We start from the raw sequence: 26293 nt of genomic DNA, 5'->3' as shown, positions 1-26293 counted from the left end.
CATTAGGTCGGTTAAGTTTAAAACATATACAATAGGTATTTCAACCTTACTAACTCCTTTAATTAAAAAATAAAAAAAATAATAATACTTCTAATTTTATATTCATATTACATTTTATAGAAATTTCATTATTATTTTTTTTAACTTAATATATTAGAAGAAAAATAAAAATTTAATTAATTAAGATTAAATTGTTTTCTATAAATATCTTGTCTCACATTCTTCCCCACATACCCTTTCTTCACTTCCACACTCTCTCAGTCCCAAATTGAAGGCATGAAGACAAAATCCCCCTTCTTCCTCGCTCTCCTCCTCCTTCTCCTATCCATATCCGCCGAATCCCTCCACCACCACCACCACCACCAACACCCCAACTGCAACGCCGCCGCCGACCGCAGCTCCACCCTCCAAGTGTTCCACATTTTCAGCCCCTGTTCCCCCTTCCGCCCCTCCAAGCCACTGTCATGGGCCGACAATGTGCTCCAAATGCAGGCCAAGGACCAAGCCCGCCTCCAATTCCTGTCCTCCCTTGTCGCCCGCAAGTCCGTCGCCCCCATTTCCTCCGCCCGCCAGCTCATCCAGAGCCCCACCTTCGTGGTCCGGGCCAAGATCGGCACCCCTGCTCAGACCCTCCTCATGGCCCTCGATACCAGCAACGACGCCGCTTGGATTCCCTGTTCCGGCTGTGTCGGCTGCCCTTCCACCACCGTCTTCTCCTCCGATAAGTCCTCCTCCTTCCGCCCCCTCCCCTGCCGATCCCCTCAATGCAACCAGGTACCTTCCTCTGTTCTATTTCAAATCAATTTTCAATTTTTGCTGCTTTTATTTTTCCAACTCACCAATGTGGGGGCATTTCAATTCCCATATTCTACATCAAACCTTTATTATCGAAGTGCACGCGCTCACGCGCCGCCTGTATCGGTGGAGAGGCCAGATATCCGTTGGAATATTCAATGATTATAAACCTACCTTTATTCACCCACATAGCATTCCCCTTTTAGTTGGTAATATGTGGGGTTCCCCTCTTTATTATGCTTTTTTTTCCTTAAAAAAAATACTTTTAATTTTATTTCTAAATCCAATAAAATAAATTAATTGAATATATTTTTTTTTGAAAATTAATAAGAACTTCGGATGCTTTTGTAGAATCAAATCCATGTTCCCACGTGCCAGTGTCCTTTCCTTGAAGGTGACACGTGTGTCCAAAACTCCATTCCTCGTGATACGAGCCCCTCTTTATCACGTCAATCATGTAACAAATCAACTATTTCTTAAATTATTTAAAAAGAAAGGAATTAATTTCGGTAAAAGTTAAATAATAAATTATTTATTTATTTTTTCATTTTTGGCTTTCTCTACAATCTATGACTGTCAGTGAGTCACCGACGGGAACGTTCAGTCACGGGCCAAAAAACTTCTTCCCAACAATACTTAAATCGTATTATTAAACGTCGCACGTGACCCTTTTGTTTATCAGGTACCGAACCCCAGTTGCAGCAGTAGCTCGTGCGGCTTCAACTTGACGTACGGAAGCTCGACTGTAGCGGCGGATCTGGTTCAAGACAACATAACTCTGGCCAACGACTCGGTTCCGGCTTACACATTTGGGTGCATCACGAAGGCGACGGGTAGTTCAGTGCCGCCGCAGGGACTATTGGGCCTGGGTCGAGGCCCATTATCGCTTTTGGGCCAGAGCCAGAGTCTGTACCGGTCCACATTCTCGTACTGCCTTCCGAGCTTCAAATCGACCGGCTTTTCTGGGTCGTTGCGTCTTGGGCCTGTGGCCCAGCCCAAGAGGATTAAGTACACGCCGCTGCTCCGAAACCCGAGGCGGTCGTCTTTGTATTATGTGAATCTAATCGCCATCAGAGTCGGCCGGCGAATCGTCGATATTCCTCCCTCTGCTCTTGCTTTTAACTCCGCCACCGGCGCCGGCACCATCATCGACTCCGGTATCGTTTTAAATAGATTTTAAAAATATATTTAAACTAAATTAATAAAAATACACTTTTAATTTTGAAAATATCTTTAATTCAGGGACGACATTCACAAGGCTGGTGGCACCGGCGTATACGGCGGTGAGGAACGAATTCCGGCGAAGAATAGGCAACGCAACCATCTCATCCCTCGGCGGCTTCGACACGTGCTACACAGTCCCCATCATCTCTCCCACCATAACCTTCATGTTCGCCGGAATGAACGTCACTCTTCCGCCGGACAACTTCCTCCTCCACAGCTCCGCCGGAACCACCACCTGCCTCGCCATGGCCGCCGCCCCGGATAACGTCAACTCCGTACTCAACGTCATTGCCAGCATGCAGCAGCAGAACCACCGCATTCTCTTCGACGTTCCCAATTCCCGAATCGGCGTCGCCCGCGAACCCTGCTCTTAAACCGCCGTCGTCCGCCGTATCATCTCCAGCTCCGGCGATATTTATTTTTGTTGGTTTTAGAATAATAAGAATGTGTGGTCATTATGGTTTGGTGGGGGGATGGGGGAAAGGGTAAAGTAGTAATTTTACATGGCTGTTTTTATAGTTGTGTTGTTTGGGATTCTTAAGGTTTTAGCTTATTATATCATGGATGTCTTAAAAGCAAAGCTTTTTTTTTTTCAGTCTACCACTAATAACTTAAGCCATTACGACGATCTAATGTTAGATCTCAAGTCGGTTAGAGACGAAAACGAATCATTTTTTACAAGAACGTAAAAATCCTTTATTAATAGACGCGTTTTAAAATCGTGAGGCTGACCGTGATATGTAACGGGCTGAAACGGATAATATCGAAAGTAAAAATAATTGTATAAATTATTAAATTGAAACAAATTTTCAACTAAGAAATGATGATGGGTTTTGATTATTCCTTTCTAAGAAATAGTGGAAATGCCAATATTTAGAAAGGTTGACATTTTTTATTTTTAAATTTTTTTTGTATATTAAATAACTAAAGTACATAAAACATTTTCAAAATAGATTACCCCTTGGATTATCATTTATGGCAATTTTATAAAATAATTTTTTTTTTCTTTTCATATCGAAAAAATAAGCTCTAGAGTAGAATTAATATTTACAAACTTATTTTTTTTAAATAAAAAACTAAAATATAGATAATTATTATTTTACTTAATTTTCATTTATTTCCATAAAAAAAAAAAAAGTATAAAGCAAAAGGGTTTGAAAAGAGAGGAGGAGCATCCAAAAAAGTGCGACCTATAAAATTTCTAGGGTTAATTCGTTTTAGGGTTTTAATTTCCTACCACATTAGCTGGTCGTGATGGTGGTGGTGATGGTGGAGATGGTACTACCAGTTAAGTTAGTGGTAATGGTGGTGGTGACGGTGATGGTGAATTAGAGTGGTCGACAAACCCATGTGCTTGTCCCACTACCTTATTACTCTCCCACCACTCTTTTTTTTCCCTTTTACGAAGAATATAATAAAAAAAAAACCTATAGTTTGGGTAACCATTTATTCCAATAAACTTAATCATAATTTAATAATTTATAAATAATTACCATTTTATCATCAAAATCAAATTAAAATTAAATCTTATGATATTTATAATTCAATTTTAAACATTTAATTTTTTTTTTTTTTTTTTTTGTAGAATATTGAGTAATATTATATATAAAAAAAAAGACATATATGCTAAATGGATATTGATGGAGTTGGCTTGATATCAAAGCTAAGAGGCAAAGGGAAGAGGTGATATGAATTCATTTTCCCTTTAGGTTGCCCACTTACCTTTTATTGCCTTTTCCCCTCCCAAATGCTAGTGGTTCCATGTCTCTTTCTCATTTTATTTTTTCAAATATTTTAGATTCCAATCCAAACCCAACACGTTTACGGTAATTCATAATTTGTCAAAATTATTGACTCACAAAGATTCGAACTTTTGAACCTTTAATCATGAACATATATTGTGCTAGCTAGACTAAGAACACTAACGCACTGGCTAAAGTTTTAGAGGTTCTTTTTTATCATAAACTTTGTGTCTCGAGAATTCACTGATACCCTCTTCCAGATTGAGAGTAAAAATACAACCCTACCCTTACCCTTGAGAATAGACGTAAATCACACGAGTGAAGCTGGTCGAGACCATCGAGTTTGGTTGTCTCTATAGTTGGCCACTAGCAAGGGTATTCTCTTTCTCTCACTAGAATGCTAGTGGTTTTAGTCTTTAAAGATGTTAGCAGCTAAGTAACAATAAAGCTTGCAACTTTATAACTTTAAAACTTAAACCCTTCAATTTTCTCTTCCCCCTATCTCTCACTCCCATGGAGATCAAACCCACTCCTTCATCCCCACTCAACTCAGAAACCACCTCCCCTTCTCTACTATTTAACCACCACCACCACCTCCCCTCCGCCGTCGACGCCGCCGCCGAAACCCCATCTCCCAAAAAACCCCCTGCTTCCACCACCGGCGCCGGGGACCGGCTGAAACGAGATGAATGGAGCGAAGGCGCAGTGTCCACCCTGCTGGAGGCTTATGAATCGAAATGGGTCCTTAGAAACAGAGCCAAATTGAAGGGTCATGATTGGGAAGACGTGGCCCGCCATGTCTCTTCAAGGGCCGATTTTACCAAATCCCCCAAAACTCAAACCCAGTGTAAGAATAAAATTGAGTCCATGAAAAAAAGGTACCGCTCTGAATCTGCCTCCGCCGCCTCCTCCTGGCCCTTGTACCACCGCCTTCATCTCTTGCTCCGGGGAAACACCCTCACCCCTCCACCGCCGCCTCCGACGCCGGTCATTCTTCTGGATCCTCCCCCACCACCTCCCGCTCCACCGCCGTTTCTGCCGGCGCAAAACTCCCTTGGGTCCAATGGTGTTGATCGGATTAATCCTAAGGTATCAACTTCCCTTAATTCCCGTTTTCTTTTTTTNTTTTTTTTTTTTTTTTTTTTTTTTTTATAGTCAATAAATTATTTGAAATTTTAGTAAGATTTCAAATTAAATCAGCAAACATTTTTTTACCTTTAATTTAATAATTTGAACTCAAATTTATTAAATCAAGGATCTAATTCAAATTATTTATTTAATTTATTAAAATTTATTTTTAAGAGTGATCCGATAATAAATAATAAAAAATAATTATATAATTAAATAAAACAATAAAATATATATATATAATTGTATTTTTATAATTAATAATAAATTTGAATGGATTTGGTTTAACCATCTCAATCCATAAAATTTTTATTTATTTGAATTCAACCTAACTCAAATAAATTTATGTCGAACCTAAAGGGTTGAATTGGGCAGATTTGATTTCTGAAGTCATCGAATGTTTTGAACCAACCTCTTTATCAAATGGTTACTTTAATTTTTTTATCAAATTTGTCCGGAGTTGTTGATTTGAGCGTTTTTGTTGAAGAATTAAAGTAGGAAAGTAAAAATGATTGCAGGAGGATGGGGTTGATAATGGAAGAAGAGATGAATCAGATGAGTTATCAGAGAAGAGCAAGAAGATGGTAATAGAGACAGACAGTAGCACACCAGCAATAGTATACAGTGACAAAGATAAGGTATCAATGAGGCCTAAACAACCAACAAAAATGAAGAACAGCAAGAAGAAGAATAAGTCGACGAGGCTGTCGACCGAGGATTCGTTGGAGCAGATCGCCGGGAGCATACGGTGGTTGGCCGAGGTCGTGGTGCGATCGGAGCAAGCTCGAATGGAGATGATAAAAGATATTGAAAAGATGAGAGCTGAAGCAGAGGCTAAAAGAGGCGAAATGGATCTCAAAAGAACACAGATCATTGCAAATACTCAATTGGAGATTGCTAAGCTCTTTGCATCTGCTACCAAACCTATAGATTCTTCACTAAGGATTGGTAGAACTTAACTTCAATTTTTATTCATCCAATAATAAAATTGATATCAATCTCATAGTAACATATAACTCCTATTAATATCAATCAATGTAACCTTCTCTTTCATTTCGCGTATAAAAATATCGCTTTTTTACTAATCGTTTGATGTTATTGATGTTGAAATTCGATCTACTGTGAGTTTGTATGAAAGTAGAAATTGAATGAAATTGAACGATATCCGGTCAAATGAGAATGGTGCATTAATGTGGTGCTAAGTGTCACGGTCATGTTCGTCCAAGACGTGTTGCTCGTGGCCGCATACCTATGATAAACCAAACCCTTTATGTTTTTCCATGTTCTAGTGTTTTACTTTTGTATTTCTAGGAAGTATGAAGTTTTGGAAAAATCATGTCTAGGTCTGCCAGACATGAAATGACTCCGAATGTACTATTTGGGGATATGACTAATTGTCCCCTACCAAAAAGTTATAGACTGTGAGCTGTTGTTGTTACTCTCTTACTTGCATATATAACGTCTCTTTCAAAAATCTCTCTGCCTTCGTTTTCTTAAACCGAGGCTAGAGGCTCGAGCATACGTCACTTGGTTGTAGGGGACATAAGAACGAATTGGCTTAGCTCACTTGACGTTGGAAAGTGAGTGTCGCATAGTCGCAAGTTCGCTGTCATCAAGAGTGCGATTGTGACACTAAGCTACCTATACTTTCATGTCCAAGCGAGTCTCGGGTTTGTCAACAGCTTAGACAAAAGACTAGATTAGAGTTTGTCGAGAATCTCATTAGGGTTCTTGGCATGTTGTAGGTAAAGGAAAACGATTGCATCAACGGTCCATTTGGATTTGATTGTCCTTTTTCAGCCTTCGACCAATTCTACCCTAATCTTGACTCGATCTTATAACTGGGGCCTTATCGACGGGCCTTAGGTCTCTACCAGCTTTGAACTCGATCTTATAACTAATTTTAGTAATTATGATAATTTAATCTCCAAATCTATAGTTTTTGAACTCTAAAATTAATAAACATAATTTCAAGGAAATAAAAAAATAATATATATTAAACAACATATTAAAGAGAAAATGGGCCGTCGGCCCATTAAAATTTGCTTATTGACCCAATTGAAAGCCCACAAAATTTGGGTGACATCACATCAATTTTCACATGATATCATTAAGAAATAATTAATAGTAAAATAGAGGAAGAAATGCTATTAAAAATATTTTAAACTTTATTATTCAGATTAAAATTTTAATTTTCAAATTAGTTAAAACAATCTTTATGTGGTTAGATATATAATAATGTCACGTCCATCACATCATATATATAAATATAAATTTAATACCGTGGTAAAAAGTGGCCAAGTTTAGAAAATTTCTTGGGATTAACGATATACTATAATTAGATAATATATATTTCTCAACTCTTATTTGCCACATTTTTTTCTTCTCATCAATCGGTTCATGTTTCGATTTTTAATTTAGCTACTTCTAGATATATAAAATATCACTTCCATCATATAATAAAAAATTTAATTCAATACCGTACCAAAAAGTGGACAAATTTATAAATTTCTTCCGAATAATTATATACTATGATTAGGGAATATATTACCCTTTAAAAAAGCCATTAATATATATTCATTTTTGTAAAAAAAAAAAAAAACTTTTTAAAGGGTATTTATGCAAAAGAATAAATATATATAAATTTAAGCGTTGTAAATGTTAATAGTCAATAAAAATTTGTTCCTAGAGACCCGTATAGTTCTCTTTTTTCCACCACAATACTTTTTCCACGTGCCTTCTTCCACTTATATATACGCACGTTACAAAGTTTTAAATAATATAACATATAACACCTTAATAAAGAAAGATACGTTAATAAATCAATGTAAATAATTTTTAAAGTAAATTCTAACTTTTTTTACCGAGTAAAATTTATCTCCAATTGAATTTATAATTAAAATTAAGTCATAATAAAATTTTGAAATTATCCATTTTCTATTTAATATAAAATTAAAGATTTGGAATTTTATTACACACCAATTAAATATAAACACCATAAGGAAAAAAAAACATTACCGAAAAACTCAGAATAGTAATAAAAAAATTATTTTCATTATTTTCACTTTTTTTTTAACCTTCATTTTCTACATCGAATATAGTAAAAANAAAAAAAAAAAAAAAAAAAAAAGATCGCCGGCCGCCGGAAGGCACAATGTTACTAAAATTTCCGTCATAAATCGAAATTATCGACGCCGACATCGGAGGGAGAAAAGGCGAGGATGAGGAGCGCCGCCATGAGTCCAACCGGAAAGAAGAGAAGCACAATCGGAGGGGGAGGCAGCGGCGGAAGAACCAACGGCAGAACTACCATCGAGACCGCAACGGCGGCGAGGATGAAAATGGACACTAAATTGAAGCAACGTACCATAGCTATTTTCCGGCGGCAGGAGATTGTATCATGTCCCTGAGCGGCGGCGTTGAGTGCGACAAGAATCCGATGAAGGCGGCGATTTTGGATTTTTTGGAATTCTGGATCGAAGTTAACGGAGGCGGAGAAGTTGTGGTGGGTGGGGGTTTATATAGGCGTCTGGACCTCTGATTATCTAAAATTAAAAAATAAAATGGAAAAAGCGTTTCTGGAGGGCGGCGCGTGCATGCATCTGTGTGACGACGAAATAAATCACCGCCGTTTGATTTTCTACCTTCTGGGACCCACAGATGCGTGTTTTCTTTGATTTTAAACTCTTTTCTTTATTTATTTAATCATATTAATGGGAAATTAATTTTTATCTTTTAATAATAATAATAATAATAAATGTTCATTGTACCATATTAAATTTTAGGCTTCAATGCTATCCACATGCATATACATTAGCTTTGTCATTTCCGTTGATGTAATTTCTAACGTTTATTTTATTTAATTAATATATTTATGTCCCTTTTAATTTATTTAAATCAAAATATTATTTTAGTTTTCAAATATCTGAATAACCGTTCATGTTAGTTTGTAACGGTCCAGATCAACCGCTAGTAGATATTGTCCTTTTTGAGCTTCCCCTCAATGCTTTAAAACGCGTATACTAGATAAGGTTTCCACACCCTTGTAAAGGGTGTTTTGTTCTCCTCTCCAACTAATGTGGGACATCATAATTAATGGTATCAGAGCCAGACACTGGACGATGTGTCAGCCTTCTCGCTATTCTCCGAATGGGGTAGACACAAGGCGATGTGTCAGTAAGGACGCTGGGCCCTGAAATGGGGTGAATTTGGTGATACTCCCACATTGATTGGAAAAAGGAAAGAGTGTCAGCGAGGACGTTGGGCCCCGAAGGAGGTGGATTGTAACGTCCCATATTGGTTGGGGAGGAGAACAAAACACCCTTTATAATGACCGTTTTAAAGCCTTGAGGAAAAGTCTGAAGGGAAAAATCCAAAAAGGATAATATTTGCTCATGTGGCCATTACTTATTTATTTTTGTCTTAACTATAATCTTTTGTAAAATTAAATTAAAGGATTCTGTAATAAACAACAAATCACGTAATATTCCACAAATAAAATACTCAAAATCATATTATAAAATTCAATTCACATAATATTCCAAAAATAAAATACTCGAAACCATATTATAAAATTATATTATTTTTTAAGGACACTTAAAGTACCTAAGTACTTTTAAAAATTGTAAAAGTATATAAATATTATTAAATTAGTGAAACAAATATAATTATATCTCAAATAATGAAGTATTGGAAGTTGAGATTTATTAGGATTTTTCTAAATAAATTAAAAAAAGACATATAATTAAATAAATTCATTGAATAAAAAGCCTACAAACAAAACAACCCCACACTTCATATCATAAAATAACTACAAAATCTAGATTGTATATATCCATATTTCTTTTATTTAAATTTCACACAATAATGATGTAATATTCAAAAATATTGTTTTATTTACATAAATATCGGTCATGTTATAGAGATATTTTATCAATAGTTTCATCTCGATATCGACATGGACGTTGACATATTAATTTAATTAATCATAAAAATTAAAATAATTTATTTTTATATATATATTTTTTAAATGGGTTTTCAGTGATTCCGTTGGTTTTGTTTTTATTTATTTCCTGATGGGATTTTGGCATCCGTTCTTTGTATCATAAATAATTCAGAGAAGAAAACGACATCGTTTCTGATGCCGACGTGTCAATAACACCATTTATTAATAAAATAATTTAGTTAAATCTAAATATTGTCTTTTTCAAAAAAAAAAAAAATGAATATTAAAATTTTGGTGTACTTGTACGGAAGGAGAATCGAACAAATTCTTAATATTTGGATTCCCTTTTTATCTTTTTCATAACTACATATTTTATTTAATTTAAGAAATGATCATGAATTTATAAGTGAGAAATACTAACTCCATTGGAATAAGGTCTTACCATTGTGAAGAGTCGTGTTTGTCTAATAAATTTATCTATTTTTATTATTTTTGTAGCGACTAAATTTATAATTTAATACTAATTTTATATATATATAATTTTAAAAATTAGGTTCATAGAATAAAATTACAAGTCAAATTTGGCATGTTATGGTAAGATGCAATGGCACCTACTAACCTTTCCAATTTTCCCCAATTTTCACCGTTTTTTCCTCCATCCTAAATTAGGGTCAATTTCATATTTTTGGATAACCATTTTTTTCCCTAAATTTAATTTATTTATTTTTTTATTGGCTGAAATTAATTTTAAAAAACTATATGAGTGGTCTCTCGACTCATACATTGTTTATAACGTCATTATAACGTCATTATTTTCACTACTTTTTAAAATTTTTAATAAATATTAATTTGTTATTATTATTATTATTATTATTATAAATAGAATAATAGTTGGGCATTTTTGTAATAAATATTGACTTTCAATAATTAATATTTTATAATTTGTCTCTAAAAAAATATAAATAATCTTTCTTAGTAAATACAAAGTGAGGAAAGGATTAATTTAGCAAATTTATAACTTTCCTTAATGTTTTTAAATTTATTCAATGTATTTACTACAAAGTAAAATCCAATACTTTGCTTACACGCCATGCTTTTCTTATACCATATTTTTAGCTAATAAAAATAAGTCACGTTATAAAGTAATTCCTACTTGTTTGTGTACATATAGCTAAGTATCAAAGTATGGTTCGTATGTTATTAAAAATTTAATTTATTTTTCATTTAATATTTATTTGTTAGAACACAGGTTGGGATATAGAAATTTGACCTCCGATCTTAAGAAAATAAAAAATTGTCTCCGTTATTCCAACTGTCTCAAAAATATCTCGAACTTTACATCATTTCGACTGTTTTAGAAAAGATCGAACTTTACATTATTTCAACTATCTTAGAAAATATTTCATGTTCTACGTTATTCGAACCGTGTCAGAAAAATATCTGGGGTGAATGATGTGACATTTAAAAAATAAAAGAAATAAAAGAAATGGTAAATATGGTGAGTTAAAATCCAAGAAGGGTTAGTTGGTGGGAATTAAACAACTTGATGGAAAAATGAAAAAAATAGTATAAAAATAGAAAAATATGATTCTTTTAGGGTGTTGCTTGGAAACGACATATCGTCCTAGTTCAATGCATAAGTTTGGGGTCTCCCCCGTTTTTCGCTAAATTTCGTTGTGGCGGCGCGTCGCACCCACACGAGCGGAAACAAGTGAGTAAAATTCCGTTCAATTTGCTCTCTTTTCTTTTCGACGATTCACATGTTAATTATCCATGCATTGCATTTGGTTTAAGGTTTTTTTTTTCTTTTTTTTTTTTCGGTTCTTTATACAAGTATTAATAAATATAAAAATTAAAATGGAGGGTAAAATTGGTACCGAAAAATTTAGTCTTTAAAATTTCAAAACAGTCTCCAAGATTGAAGAAATGTTCTAAACGATCTCTCGTCTCTTTGAATATCACTTAACCTAATAATATATTGACATGATGGTTGATGTGCTTAGTAGACTTTAATGATGTTGTTGTTTTAAGATGCAGATGACTGATGTGATAGTCTGTTCTCTTTTCTTTTACGACCATTCCCACAATCTCTACTAACTGATGTTGAGTTCAACATCAGTGTTATTATAAGTCTAGCCTTCTGTATTCTCTACGCATTCACATCCTAGATCTAAATATGAAGAACATCTAGCTCATTTAAACCTTATCAAGTCTTCCTCGTTCCAAATCTAGTTCCTTGTCGAGCATCTTGTTTGATGGAATGAGAATCAACAACGGGTGCTAAGAGAAACGAGATAAGACAAAATTACAATTGGTTAGAGGTAAAGAACGAGAGAAGAAGAGAGAACCCAAACGATCAAATGAGTTCTTGGACCATTTTAATAATAAAAGTAGGATGTTTTTGGTTCATAAATGGTAGTGTTCAATTTTGATTTGAAGGCTTTAAGTTGGATGGACAAGTGTTTAACATGAAACGTTTGGTTTCCTAATGGTTGGCCATTCAATCATATGAAATTAATTGAATATTATCATAAAAATTCCTCTTCCCTTCACCTTTTAGGCATATTTGGCATTGTGAATGTGTATATTATATGATGTATAATTTAGGCATGTTTTCTTTTTCCTTTTTATAACTTTTAACATTATCAATTTTTTTATTTTTATTAATTAAAATATATTATGACTTTTAACAATGGTCAAACTTTGACTTTGGGTCGAGCTTGGATCAAACTAGGATGGTTTGATCCACCTTTTAAGCTTGTGGCTTATAAATTTATAAAAATTCTAACCAAAGATGCTTACACGTCGTCTCTCTCCAAAAGGTTCTTTTTCTTGCAATTTTGGGCAATATGTTAGGCAAGGCAATCAAATGAAATGGGAGTCTTTTAGATTCCATGCACCACGTTATGATATGAACAATCAATGTCCATGATTTAAAGCCCTCACGTCTTGTTGAACTCATAGAAACCAAAAGAAACACTTCGTGGAACAGTAGACGACTGGCCATTGCTTGAGGCCAAGAAAAAGTTCATAGAAACCAAAAGAAGAAATGTAAGAATTTCTTAAGGAACCAAGAACTTGAGGATTTTACTGCCAATGAACACAAAAAATACACGAGTCTTCTATTTTGCTTGTGGTAAGGGGAGGGATTACATTGTAAAATACAGATTCTATACATTTAATGAACAGAAGGGGTTGGCTCCTTTCGAGTAGAGAGGCCTTCAGACAAACCAGACAAGACACTTAACATTCCTCATCAATCATGATGAAATCCAACTCACTTGGGGGGGTAATCCTCTTCCTTATAAGCATTTCAACGGTTGGACGGATCCTTTTTCTCCCTCCCCTTGGCTTTGACCGGAATTGTTCATCAGCTGCTTCAAAATCCCCCTGATCACAGAGTAACAACACGCTCCCCTTTAACGATCTATCCGAAGGTCAAAAGTGCTTGTAGAGTTTACCAAATGAGAACTTACATTAGTGTAAACATGCTGGCCCTTCTTCTCATGATTATCTCGAACATGCTTGTAGCCAAATCTCATGCCACAACCAGGGAAACCGCAAGCAAATGGTTTTTCACCGAGATGCACGACCTTCATGTGTTGGTGGAGATTTGAAATCTGAGAGATTAATTGAAGAGAATATGTCATCCCAATAGCTCAGCTAAAAGTAGTTTCACCAATGGAAGAATTTACAGAGTCTGGCTACTTACTGTTGAAAAAACCTTACTGCAGCCCTCATGCGTACAAGGAATTGCCTCTGGTGAACCTTGACTTTCATGCTTTTGTCGTAGATGTTGCTTCATGTTCTTCCTCAATTTTTTTTCCCCACAAATCTCACAATTTATGTATTGGTGGCAGGACTGCATATGAGCCTGGAGGCATTTCTTGTTGGTAAATGTTTTCATACAACCCGGTTCAGCACAACATGCCTCTATTGAGTCTAGCTTAACTGAAGAATAGGAGAATTTGAAATTAATACATGAATATGTTAAGAAAAATGGTCAAAACTAGGTGATTATAAAAGTTTTAGATTAGAACTAACAATGGGAATGTTCATGCTTTTGCAGTTGAGAGGCATATCGGAAAACCTTCCCGCATCCATCTTCAGGGCAAACAAACTGCTTCTGACATTCTTCGGGAGGAGCACCTCCTTCATGGCATTCTTTTAAGTGTCTATTTACACACGATATATATGCAAATTCACGACTACAACCTTCAATAGGGCACTTGATTATCAATCCTTGATGATGGAGAAGGTGGCGAGTCAAATGATCCTTTCTTCTGTAACTAGCTTCACAACCATCTATGGAACATATATATGGCCTCTGCATTAGAATAATGCAATAAAGTTGGTCAGCTTCTGAGTGTATTGGCTAAAAAAAAGCCTCTTCCACAGCATTCTCAATTACTAGACTTCAAACCTCAAACTACTGTAGCGTGACCGAGGCCCACTTGATGGAGCTTCTCAGGAGGTCTCCCAACCTGATACTGATCCAATCAAGTGAGGAAAATGCAGCCTCGTGCATTTTGGAGTTCTTAATGTGGGATCCAATGCTTCACGCTCATATATCCAGGATCACATTATTTCAATATATTTAAGGAGTTGTTCCTGCAAAACTAATCAACTTCAATGCAAGAAAAAAAAAAAATTGAATTGACATGAAGAACTTTAAAATAATTCATAATCAGATGGACAGCCATGTAAACAATAAATCACACAGTTCCCTTCAATCCGATATTTGAGAAGCGGAAAGGGTAATTGGAACCAAAAGCAAGCATCTAGATGACCATCGATACCCTCATGAAGCAAATTAACCGCCCACCAAAGAATCATGATGTATATTCTGCATAACTATTAGTATATTGCACTTGAAATAGATCAAACTTGAACGCCTTGGATGATAAGTATGCTGGTGAATCCATTAGCACACAACTAGCAATATAGACATGAAATAAACTACACTTCTGTACTATTACCAAAGGATCACATGATTAAGTAAATGAAACTACCTCAAGCGAATGGCTTTGCATATGTTGCTTCAAGTAAGCAGGTTTTCTGAACTCAGCGCCACATTCCTGGCAGATATTGGATTTTCCATTTTTTGTCTTATCACCTCCTTCATCATTATGTTTCCCACTCTCCATCTATAAAATGAATAAGGTAAATAAATAATGCATTCAAATAAACAATTTGCCTCCGGTCATAAAATAAATATTAATAAATCCCTTTTGGTAAAACGTAGAAAACCTTCGTTTCAAAAAGACAGTCAGGCTCCAGGATAAAACCCTAATCTGTCTAATAACTCCCCTAAAACAGCCCCAACGCAAACAATAACTCCCAGCATGAACCTATTCTTTGCCAACTTTGAATGAAAACCTAGATCGCAATCTATGCTCAAATCCAGCCTCAATCAGTCAATAACGATGTAAACGAACAAATTCCTAGCCTATGTAGACTCAATCGAAATCTGAACAGAACACAACACTGACCCTCCGTTTCGTTGACCCGTATTCGGAAGGATTTCAACTTAAAATCCACCGAATTCCAAATTCACCTTACTTGGAAGTTGATTGAAAGAATCCAAAGAGAACAAAGGAAGAAGAATAAAAACACAAGATCCAGACACACCTTCAGGACGTGCGTCAGAGAGATTTCAGTGGCTGGAATGCCAACAAGCAGCTGCAACGGCAACGATGGAAGGAAGAAAGAGGCTCGAAGGTACAGTAATTGCAGAAATAGCTACGTCCACCACTGAGAATTCAGCTGTGTTGCTCGGCTTCTCTCGTCTTCCCTCCAAACTTTACGAAAGCCATATATATACACACCAAGGGGTACAAGCCCTAGAGAACCTCATACGCGGACGGTGGACCGCTACACTTTTTGAGCCCAGGCCCAATAACTCTAATTCAATAATATAATATAATTTATTTTTTTATTATTATTATTATTATTTTTTTTTTTTGCTTTTTGAAACAAAGATAATGTTAATTCTTTAATTACTAAAAATATCACCTTTTAACATTTATTTAAAATCAGATTAAATGTTTAAATATTCACTTCCACAATAATTAATATAATTATTGATTCATGTTCGTTTGTTTAGAGACAAAACTATAATTGTGCCGACATAATATGTAACGACCCAAGTCCACCACTAGCATATATTATCTCTAAATTTTCCCTTTCGGGCTTTTGACGGAGGGAGAAGTTTCCACACCCTTATAAAAAATGTTTTATGTGAGATCTCACAATCCACCCCTTTTAGGGTCCAGCGTCCTCGCTAGCACTCGTCCCCTTCTCCAATTGGTGTAGGACTCCTCAATCCTAGTTGTGAAATCTCACATCGGATGGAAAAGAGAAGAAAATATTTTTTTATAAAGGTGTAGTAACTTCTCCATAACATAAGCATTTTAAAACTTTGAGGGGAAGCTCGAAGATCTTACGAAAGACAAGAAAACAGAATGAAGAGAAGTTGAAAATATTAATGTTTTAGATGTTCTGTAACTAAAAATATTAGTGTTCAATTTGTACAATGATGAGAATAATGTAATGTTATGCATATGTATTTACCTGGGAACTCAGTATGGTTACCTGCTGCTATAGATATTGTTCCTTGTGTTTCCTATGATTATATAATAAGCTAAGTCAGTTACATTCTTTCCCTTATGCCTCCTCCTCTACCTATCCACCGTACATCTCGGACTACAAACGGTAATAAACCCGTCTCCCGTACCGTCCCAAGGATGTTTCATTTGCATAGTGCGATCGCTTTAGCAGCAAAAACAGAGCTAAAGGAGGAGATGAAGCCAACTTAGGTGAACATATGGCACTGAGGGTATGGCAAGGCGTCGGCGTGTTAGTTCTCATCGAGAACAATATCTGCAGGATCTCCGATCCATGGTTTACCCTCTCTCCATCGAAACTTGATTCGCAACTTCCCGTTCGCGTCGACTCCAACTACTTGGCCTTTGCTTGCATGAGTCTCCATTCCCCATCCCCAACGTGGTGCAACAAGCCCTTCTCTAATCTTCACTTTGTCTCCAATTTTGAATGGTCTAACTCGTTCCATTTCCCATGCCTTGCATAGCCATAGCTTCTTCTCCATGAAGCAGAACGAAACGAAAAGTTCTCCGTTTTCCTTGCGATGAACCACCCCAATGCTCAGATGATTCACCTCTCCCCATTGATAGGTCGGTGTCGAAACGGAAGGCTTGACTCGAACCCAGTCTCTGACATGAAATTCCTCTTCTTGTATCGACTCTACTTCAGCAGGATCCAGCATCCAAGCTTTTGACCCGGCTGCAGTATATATCTTGAGCTTTCCATCTGCATCAATGGCTGATATCATTCCAACACTATCACTATTGTGCCCCGACCAACCAAATCTTGGTTGGTTTATCGACAATTTAACCCGAACCTTTTGTCCGACCGCTAACTGGTCCACCCGTTCTAAATGGGTAATAGAGTCGACCCAACTTTCTTGCTCCCCACAGAACAGCACACTAATTCTTCCATTCCATTCATCCCCTTCAAACCGTAACCCTTGCACCACTCCGATGCTACCAGGTCCTATTGATTTCCATTTGTTCGAATTTTCCCTCAATCTCACCCATTCTCCTGCCTCGAACATTTGTTCGATCTCAAGATCTGCAGGGTCGCCCCTCCACAACCCGGCGACACCAAAAAACGCCACCCTAACTTCACCATCAGAATGCACACTGGTTATGATGCCACGTGAATCAGATCGAGCCCCTCTCCAACCCCACATTGGCTCAGATAGTCCCGGGCGAAACCGAACGTACTGCCCAACTTTATAGCACGGAACCTTCTCAACATCCGAAGCATGAGCAAGCCACCTGTTTCTACGAGTACAGCAAGCCAACTCAAGGAATAGATAGTCCTGTACACTATGAACTACTGCAAAACTATCTCTTCCAGCAATATTCCAGTCATAAGTAGGCCTATTTCCAGTATTAGGCTTCGAACGTACCCAATCACCGACTTCAAATCCCGAAAGTTGTTCGGCATCCCCTGGACAAACTTTCCACAAACTCGGTCTCCCTGCCACCTTAACCTGATGAACAATAAACAAATCTTAATCCAGAGTATGTGTGGAAGGGGCAACAGAAATATCGATATCGATAACAAACTTATGGCTTCTTATGCAAAAATAGTAGTATGATATTCTCACATTCAATCCACCGTCCATGTCGACTCGAGCTATTTTTCCAACCGTAGCAGGGGTTTCGTTTGACCATCCTAGACGAGGCTGAGTGACAGAAGGCAGAATATGTATTTCTTGACCGATTTCGAAAGGAGGAACCTTCTCAACATCGGTCACCGAGCAAACAAAAAGTTTGCTCCTGAAACAGAAGGCAATGCCCATCTCTACATCTTCCTCCAAGATATGAATAACTCCAATGCTGTTCCTTGAGATATCCTCCCATCCATATTTTGGAGATGAAACTGAAGCTTTCACTCTAACCCAGTCACCTACCTATGAAAAATAATGATATTTGAAGAGAAGGAAGGGCATGGTCAAATAATGAAGCAACTAAAGATCAAATCGTGTGGTAAACGCGTATGGAGAAAAGAAATTTACCTTAAAATCATCAACCTTTTCTATGTCGGAAGGATCGGCTTGCCAAGGAATTGGACGATCCGGTATATCGATTATGAGGAGACCATCACTCTCAATTTCGCTAATTCTTCCAACACTATGATGAGTCTCACCACCCCAAGCGTATCGAGGTTCTGCAACCGAGCGCTTAACACACACCCGATCACCGATCTGTAATTGGGATCTATAAGTATCAGAAAAATGAACAACCAAACGAGGATATACAAATGGATCACGTTACCTTAAAAGGAATGACAGGTTCAACCTCCTCTGGTTCACAAAGCCATGGATTTGGAAGATAGCTTAGTTCTAACAATAAGCTACCATCAGGTCTGTTGCAGTAAACTATACCAATGCTCCCTGGCGTTACAGATCCTAACCCATGCTTCGCTGTAGTGAGAGTCGGACGGATGCGAACCCAGTCTCCAACCTTAAATTCTTCGACTCTTTCCATTTCAGCAGGATCAGCTTTCCATCCTCTCGATGCTCCAGGGAATCCAACACGGAGGATTCCATCGTCGTCTACACATAAAACAGTTCCAATACTGTCACGGGATTGTCCACGCCACCCAAACCTGATATAGCACAGATATATTAGTATCATCACAAAAAGCAAAATCAATAGACTTCAAAAAAACAGGCAGATATATTAGTATCATCACAAAAAGCAAAATCAATAGACTTCAAAAAAACAGGCACAGCCACATCACGTGTCAGCAACAACGATCCAATTTTTATAGTTTCGAAGTTTTCCCTTATTCTTCTAGGCTAAAAATAAACAGATCGCAAAATATGAATAAAAAATCACTATTCATCAAGCCACGAGAACACGAACAATTAATATGCGTAGAAATTAGTGTGCGTGCATAACCTGGGCTCTTTTACATCATTTTTAAGTTGGACATGTTGTCCTCTATCCAGCGGGATGACTTTTATAACTTCGTTTGCTAACACGTGAACTTCTCCGGAGCAAAATGAAACCATGAGGTTGTCCCTGTCCAAGATGCTTTGCACAAAACCAACGCTCTTATACTTCGCACCTTGCCAACCATAAGTCGGAGCTGTAATCGTTCTTTTGAATTTTACCCAGTCGCCAATTGCGAATCTAGTCATGATTGAAATTTACGAACTGTAATTCTTATAATAATGAACATAAATAATTGTATAAGTATGCAGTTATTGACATTACATTGTAGGAGACAGATGAATGCCCCTAGACGCCAACGCCTCCCACAATTCTTCAGATATCCATTCCCGAGGAAGGGCCTCCAAAAAATCACGCAACGTCTTGCCACTGTCACCAGATAAATTTTCTCATCAATAAAAATGATGCTTAAACTCTCCTTTCTATGCCCACAGCATTGAATTTAGATGTCGTACATATAGAACGTTACATTATTTACTGGCAAAACTTCGATCGATTCAAATACAACATTAATAATATGTAACAGCCAACTGGTACTTGCCTGTGGTTTCTGACTTCAACAGCAGCATCTGTGTTCCTGAGCATCACAATGAGCCACTGAAGATTTTCACGTATCATTTTGGCTGCATCTGCTGCAATATGGAAAGCGTTATCGCCTTCATCGTCCTAACAGAAATTGGCAAGAATTGTAAGCAGACAGCATAAGAAATTCCCTTTATGAAAGAAAAGAAGATGAAGCATCAGCCATAAAAACTCAATAGTGTAACAACTCAAGCGCACCGGTAGCAGATATTGTCCTCTTTGAGCTTTTCTTTTCGGGCTTCCCCTCAAGGTTTTTAAAATGTGTCTACTAGGGAGAGATTTCCATACCCTTATAAAGAATGTTTCATTTTCCTCCCTCCCTAAGCGATGTGGGATCTCACAATCCACCCCCCCTTTGGGGCCCAACATCCTTGCTGGCACACCGCCCCGTGCCCACCCCCTTCAGGGTTTAGCCTCCTCGCTGGCACATCGCCCGGTGTTTGGCTCTAATGCCATTTGTAACAACCCAAGCCCACCGCTAGCAGATATTGTTCTCTTTGGACTTTCCCTTTCAGACTTCCCCTCAAGGTTTTTAAAATGCGTCTGTTAGGAAGAGGTTTCCACACCCTTATATAGAATGCTTCGTTCTCCTCAACCACCAATGTGGGATCTCACAAATAGTCATCAAAAAGCAACTCTTTTAATTGGAAACATTCATTGACATGAATAATATGGACAAATTATCGTATAAAGTCAATAAGAAATACTCTCGATAACATGCTCAGAGCATAAAACATCCTTAACCTACGAAACCCACAAAGAGGCCCTTTATATCGTATCCTATCCGATATACTCTTTACATGTGTTCCCTACTTAATTCGATTTGTTTATTGTCCCAGCAATGTTTGTGAGAACTTTCTTAAGAAAGAATCGGTTTCACTTCGTAACACAAAAATGTTGATTCTTTTCTCTTTTCTTTTCGGGGAGGGGGTGTTCAAAGACAAAACGATCTTATGAAAATTTGAACGAACCTGCAAATTATAATTTGCCCCGGAAGACAAGAGCAATCCAACACATGAGTTCGCTCCACGGGCTAATGCTACATGAAGGGGTATTGTATTGTGCACATTGCAGATGTTGACATCCACCCCAGCATCAAGAATAAGCTGACCACGCGATTTTTTTCAAAATTCAGAACTAAATAAAGTGGGTATGCAGGAAAATAAGGGGGAAAAGAAGTAAAAGTTGTAAGAGAACATATTTATTCTTAACATCCACGTGCACGAGCATTATCCATATATTTGTTATAGTACCTTAACCAATTCGACATCGTTAGCCATAGCGGCAGTGTGAAGAGCTGTCCGACCATGCTGGGCATCCTGGGCAGATGGATCTGCTCCAGCATGAAGCAATAGCTTAACTAGACTTCTTCCATCTACAAGAAGCATGAAGTAACAAATAAATGGTGCAACTACTGGGAAACGAAATACGATAAAAGAACATGAAAATTGATAAAATCATAAAAATTAATTTTAAAAACAAAAACTAAAAACGGAACTGCACCAAGACGTGTATTTTGCTCTCTTTGTCGTTCTAGAAACTCTCTCTTATCATACCCTTTCCAGTCTCCTGTGAGGACTCAAGGATCAACCAAAAGGAAGTGGGAACAGAAGATAGCTAGATTATCCGACTGCGAATACATTAGCTTAACCTATGAATATGGATGATTATACACTCGACGCTACATATAAAAAAAATAATCTACTTCAGTGGCAGCTAGAAGTGCAGAGCTTTTATTCCACTAAATTTAGAAAGATACATCAAGAGACCAAGAGAAAATCTAACTGAGAGTAATATTGGTAAGAATCACAGAAGAACGATAGTAGCATCAACATATGGAACTACTGGATAATGAAATACTTGAGTTATTCAAGTAAAAAGGCAAGTGCCTTAGCTCCACTTTTCTTTAGAGGGTATAGGTCCACAACTACAATTAGGGATATTATTATTTCTCCGCATCTTTTAACATAGAAATCAGGAGAAAATCATGCTAAATAATATCATATAGGACCTAGAAGAGGGTAGTTGGCTAATTCCTGGATGTTGCATTCACTTCAGAAAATAAATAGACTGCTGAAAGCAAGCTACATTATAGACTCGTTATAGAACTTCAAAATTGTGAAATCTCACATTGATTGGGGAGGAGAACGAAGCATTCTTTATAAGGGTGTGGAAACCTCTCCCTAGCAAACACGTTTTAAAAAGCTTGAGGGAAAGCCCAAAGAAGACAATATCTGCTAGCGGTGGGCTTGAGCTGTTACAAATGGTATTAGAGCTAGACACCGGGCGATGTGCTAGCGAGGAGGTTGAGCCCCGAGGGGGGGTGGACATGAGGCGGTGTGCTAACAAGGACGCTGGGCCCTGAAGGGGGGTGGATTAGGAGGGTTCCACATCGATTGGAGAAGGAAACGAATGTCAGTGAGGACGCTAGGCCCCGAAGGGGGGTGGACTGTGAGATCCCACATTAGTTCGGGAGGAGAACGAAGGATTCTTTATAAGGGTGTGAAAACCTCTCCCTATCAGACACGTTTTAAAAACCTTGAAGGAAAACCCGAAAAGGAAAGCCCAAAGAGGACAATATCTGCTAGCGGTGAGCTTGCGCTGTTACAAAAATACTCCCCCCGAACGCAAAATCAACTCCTTGATGTCCATTGCGCACATAACTACAATAATTGTCTTTTTCCATAGTATTTAATAATCAGAAAATTAAGAAGTAGAAGTTGGCCTACCTTTACAAATTAGAACTCTTAACATCCATGAGTTGGCTAATGAATTTCACTAAATGCAACTATTAGCAATATTAATTGACAAATTGCTATTATTACCACTTTCACGATCTTTTTTTAGAGCAGCAGCCATACACAATGCGGTTCCAGCTGGGCTCGGAATGTCAATTGCCTCAGCAATCTCTTCAGCGGTTGCAATTTCCATCCACTTTTTAACGACGACGACATTACACGTTGACACGCACATGTGCAAGGGTCTGAAAACAGAATAAATAGAAATATGAAGGTGCTCCAAACATTTATTAAGGGAACGAGAAAGAAAGCCTAACGTCGGGGGTCAAGAAAAACTCCAAACAACTCATGAAAAAAACCGTCAATTAAGTAAATGTTTTACTTACGTAAGATTTTTTGAATTCAATATAGCCATTGATCTACATCCCCCGTTCTCCAAAATTATCAGAGCGCAATCCGAATACTTCTTGGTGACTGCTCTGTGCAGAACTGATTCACCTTCATCGTCAACTAGATTCGGGTCAGCTCCAGCCAACAGTAACTCCTATACAGATTTCAGTACGAAGGGATCTGATCAAATTTTGTAAGAAATTAGAAGAAAGATGTCTACCCAAACCACATCTGATAAATAGAGTTCAACAAAGCCTACACGCATGCAATCAGGTTGGCCATGATAGGCACAGACATGAGCAATGGACGGCCCGAACCCTTCCCTCAGTCTAGAACAAACGTTTGCACCTCTTTCAATGAGAATACGAACACATTCTGGGGATCCAGCAGCTAAAGCAAACACTAGTGGAGGATCCCCATCTTTGTCCAAAATGTCGACCTTAGCCTCCTTGAACTCCAAAATAGCCTCTACAATTTCAGCAAAGCCACGTCGACAGGCCAGGTGGAGAGCCGTTTGACCCTCGTCATTTTGAGCTTCTAACAATTTAGAGATTAAGCTGCTACTGTTTCTCGATGCAGCTTTTACAAGAAGATCTCTGCATAAGCAAAAGGGAGGAATGTTAAGTAAACTTTATTATGATAAACCTTAACGATTACAACAATTTTCGGACAATGATCAACTTGCCTAACACCATTGCTGTCTCCATCAGACACAAGACGATGCAGATGACCAAGGTTATAACGAAAAACTTCAGTATCAGACATGAGAGAGGTTTCAGTTTCTATGGCATAGGGTCCAGAGCATTTAGCCAAGTCACTGCTTTTACACAAATAAGACGAGAATTTGGGTAAGAAAACAAGAATAAAAGCACCGAAAGCTGCCTACGCTCTTATCGCAGTAGCTCCAAAATGCAAAGACGAGATGTTCTGATGTGCGAACAGGTAATTGAATTGCTTACTTATCAGAACTTGCAGAAAGGCTCCGTGGAATCTCTTGCAGATAGCGAAGGAATGTCGTTAGCATTTTGTTGAATGTAGGCCTTTTCACAGACTTGAACTGCAAGCAGTCACCGATCATTTTCCACAATTCTCTAGGTATCCCGACACCTACAATGCTTGCATATTGTGGAGGTAGTTTCTTAGCCTTTACAACGGCTCGGTAAATTTCCTCCGTGCATAAACCAGACCATCTGCAGAACAAAATCAATATTAGTAAACCTACCCGACAACCAGAATCGATGAAATAAAAAGAAAAATCACTTTACAGGATCCAGTAGCCACACATACGGGATAGAACCGGTACACATTTCCACCAACGTACAGGCAAAACTCCAAGCATCCGATTCTACAGAAATACCAAGCCCATCGTCCCAGAACGTCAGTGACTTCTTAACAGGCTCCCACGCTTCAGGAGCAGCATAATGTGGACTTAGCATCGCACATTCCATGCACAAATGCGTCTTCGATGAATCACAATCTGATCTAGCTTTTGAGCACATAGGCTTCTTTAGTATAGCAGCAAGTCCATAATCAGAAACCACTGCATGACCAGTAGCATCCAAAAGAAGGTTTGATGGTTTTATGTTCATACATACAACACCAGCAGCATGCAGTTCAGCCACACCTCTTGCAACGTCCACACCGTACCTAGCATTGGCAAATGCATGAACAATGTGAAGAAAGTTCATAGTAAGCTAGCTAATACCAATAATAGTTGCTTCCATTTCCTGAAAGAGCTGATTCCTCTAGGTTAATGAGATGGATACTTAAAAGAATCAGCGACATGCCTCGAGACAGCGTTCAAATGGGCCAATAGTACCATGCCCCCCAGACTTGATCCAAACTTTTAACTTCATTTTTCCAGATTCGTCTATTATGCTCGGTCTCAACGATTCATATGAACGAGCAAAACAAAACAATTGCCATAACGGCTCATACATATCCTTAAAGTTGTGATCACAGAAATCATGCACAACAAATCCTTTTATGATCTAGGAAAGACCTAATCAAAATCATACACCTCCAACAGCCTAAGATTTGGCAAACAATTATAGAACACGAAAACAAGAAAAGGGCCAAAGAATCCACCCAAATGCTAAGATTTATAGTAAAGAAATAATTAAGAACCAACAATTCCAAGCACAAGATCAAGTAAAAACCTCAGTATTTGCTCCAATGTCAGACGCCCCTCGTTCTCCTGCATCTTGGATTGAACAGAACCGTAACACCTATCCATAACCAGATACAAGGAGCCATCCATTTCCATTGCCCCATGAAATGTACACACATTCCTACACCACATGGAAGCCCGCCGCAAGCTCTCGAGCTGCTCAAGAACCCAACCCAAATCCATATCATCACCCACTGCCACTTTCTTCACAGCAACCTGATGTCTACACCTTGTGCTCCCATTTCCCATGCCGCCAAGCACCGTAGTCCATATTTCAACGCCATCCCTTCGACCCTCCCCTATTTGACGCAATAGCTTCAAATCCTTATGTACTCCAACATCTATCACCGGCCCGCACCCTCCCGAGGTCGACGTACAGGATCCGCCACTCCAACGGCGGCGAGAAAGCGATTCCTCATCGGCATTCACCTCACCATCGCCGTTTTCATCGTCTCTCTCATCATCCGTGAAACCACAATCGAATTCCGACGCCGCTACTGCCGTTTTCGAGCTGGAGTGAATCAATGCAAGTACCGCAAAGTTCTTGCGCAGGGCTTGAATGGAATTCCCTACCACCGACACATATCGACATCTCGGACACGACAGCCTCGTGTCGGACGAAGCTATGAACATCCGAGACATACAGTCCGCACAGAAACCATGGCCGCAGTGAAGTAAAAGCGGCACTCTATCTTCCTCGTTGTACCGATTCTGGCACACGGAACAACAGGGAACTTTCATTTCTTCCACTTCCAGTAATCTCCAACCCCTAAAAACTTACCCAGAAGAAATCAAACCAAACAGGAACAGACCCAGAGAAGTTGTAGCTCGAAATTTAAGCTCAATCGATGTGGGGTATGGCAAGAGCTACGATTGAACCAAGTGGGAGTTGAATTCCAGATCCATGAGGTTAGTTCCAGGAAGAATTGCTAAATGAGAACTGAAGCTACCTACAGCTATGCCCGAAAATGGTAAAGTGGAGAGAATCGACAAAAGAATCCAACGGAGAGGGAGAAGGATTTTAGGGAGAA

The 26293-nt window shown here is 38.1% G+C and overlaps 4 protein-coding genes across 5 annotated transcripts; 2 read left to right on the top strand and 2 right to left on the bottom strand.

The window, feature by feature from the left end:
- Nucleotides 1-232: 232 nt before the first annotated feature.
- Nucleotides 233-2612, top strand: LOC111790237 (aspartyl protease AED3-like; the record flags this gene model as incomplete). Its single annotated transcript, XM_023671096.1, is given in 3 exon segments — nt 233-774; nt 1478-1952; nt 2038-2612. Coding segments are annotated over 3 exon segments (1329 nt in total). The 3' UTR covers nt 2394-2612.
- A 1379-nt stretch (nt 2613-3991) lies between these two features.
- Nucleotides 3992-5974, top strand: LOC111790229 (trihelix transcription factor ASIL1). The gene is made up of 2 exons (XM_023671083.1): nt 3992-4850; nt 5408-5974. The coding sequence occupies exons 1-2, from the start codon at nt 4275-4277 to the stop codon at nt 5846-5848; spliced, it is 1017 nt and encodes a 338-aa protein (XP_023526851.1). The 5' UTR covers nt 3992-4274; the 3' UTR covers nt 5849-5974.
- Nucleotides 5975-12896: 6922 nt separating this feature from the next.
- On the bottom strand, nt 12897-15628 carry LOC111790213 (transcription factor IIIA). 2 transcript variants are annotated; one of them, XM_023671065.1, is made up of 6 exons: nt 15466-15628; nt 14847-14981; nt 13879-14161; nt 13547-13785; nt 13311-13454; nt 12897-13224 (listed from the first exon to the last, which is right to left on the bottom strand). In XM_023671065.1, the coding sequence occupies exons 2-6, from the start codon at nt 14979-14981 to the stop codon at nt 13078-13080; spliced, it is 948 nt and encodes a 315-aa protein (XP_023526833.1). In that variant the 5' UTR covers nt 15466-15628; the 3' UTR covers nt 12897-13077. The 2 variants fall into 2 exon arrangements, with proteins under 2 accessions (XP_023526833.1, XP_023526840.1); XM_023671072.1 differs by lacking the exon at nt 15466-15628 and having other exon boundaries at nt 13879-14445.
- A 677-nt stretch (nt 15629-16305) lies between these two features.
- Nucleotides 16306-26291, bottom strand: LOC111793269 (E3 ubiquitin-protein ligase KEG). The gene is made up of 16 exons (XM_023675078.1): nt 25252-26291; nt 24380-24739; nt 24052-24282; nt 23778-23909; nt 23352-23688; nt 23089-23246; nt 22790-22947; nt 21218-21339; nt 20936-21070; nt 19924-20048; nt 19647-19751; nt 19329-19562; nt 18699-19032; nt 18440-18628; nt 18029-18334; nt 16306-17911 (listed from the first exon to the last, which is right to left on the bottom strand). Exons 1-16 carry the CDS (start codon nt 26001-26003, stop codon nt 16694-16696), a joined length of 4896 nt encoding a protein of 1631 aa, XP_023530846.1. The 5' UTR covers nt 26004-26291; the 3' UTR covers nt 16306-16693.
- Between the last annotated feature and the right edge of the window lie 2 nt (nt 26292-26293).

Source organism: Cucurbita pepo, chromosome LG01, assembly GCF_002806865.2.
Source record: "Cucurbita pepo subsp. pepo cultivar mu-cu-16 chromosome LG01, ASM280686v2, whole genome shotgun sequence".
In the NCBI taxonomy this organism is placed as follows: Eukaryota; Viridiplantae; Streptophyta; class Magnoliopsida; order Cucurbitales; family Cucurbitaceae; genus Cucurbita; species Cucurbita pepo.
Note: the sequence above shows the minus strand (reverse complement) of the source record. Positions and strands in the feature narration are given on the sequence as shown.

Coding starts and splice junctions, on each gene's coding strand:
- LOC111790229 (XM_023671083.1), top strand. CDS start 4,275: ATGGAGATCAAACCCACTCCTTCATCCCCACTCAACTCAGAAACCACC. Junction 4,851..5,407: donor TTGATCGGATTAATCCTAAG/GTATCAACTTCC, acceptor AAATGATTGCAG/GAGGATGGGGTTGATAATGG.
- LOC111790213 (XM_023671065.1), bottom strand. CDS start 14,981: ATGGAGAGTGGGAAACATAATGATGAAGGAGGTGATAAGACAAAAAAT. Junction 14,162..14,846: donor TGCAAAGCCATTCGCTTGAG/GTAGTTTCATTT, acceptor ATTCTAATGCAG/AGGCCATATATATGTTCCAT. Junction 13,225..13,310: donor GCCAGCATGTTTACACTAAT/GTAAGTTCTCAT, acceptor CTCTGTGATCAG/GGGGATTTTGAAGCAGCTGA.
- LOC111793269 (XM_023675078.1), bottom strand. CDS start 26,003: ATGAAAGTTCCCTGTTGTTCCGTGTGCCAGAATCGGTACAACGAGGAA. Junction 19,033..19,328: donor AATGATGTAAAAGAGCCCAG/GTTATGCACGCA, acceptor GTGCTATATCAG/GTTTGGGTGGCGTGGACAAT. Junction 18,629..18,698: donor AACCTGTCATTCCTTTTAAG/GTAACGTGATCC, acceptor TCCCAATTACAG/ATCGGTGATCGGGTGTGTGT.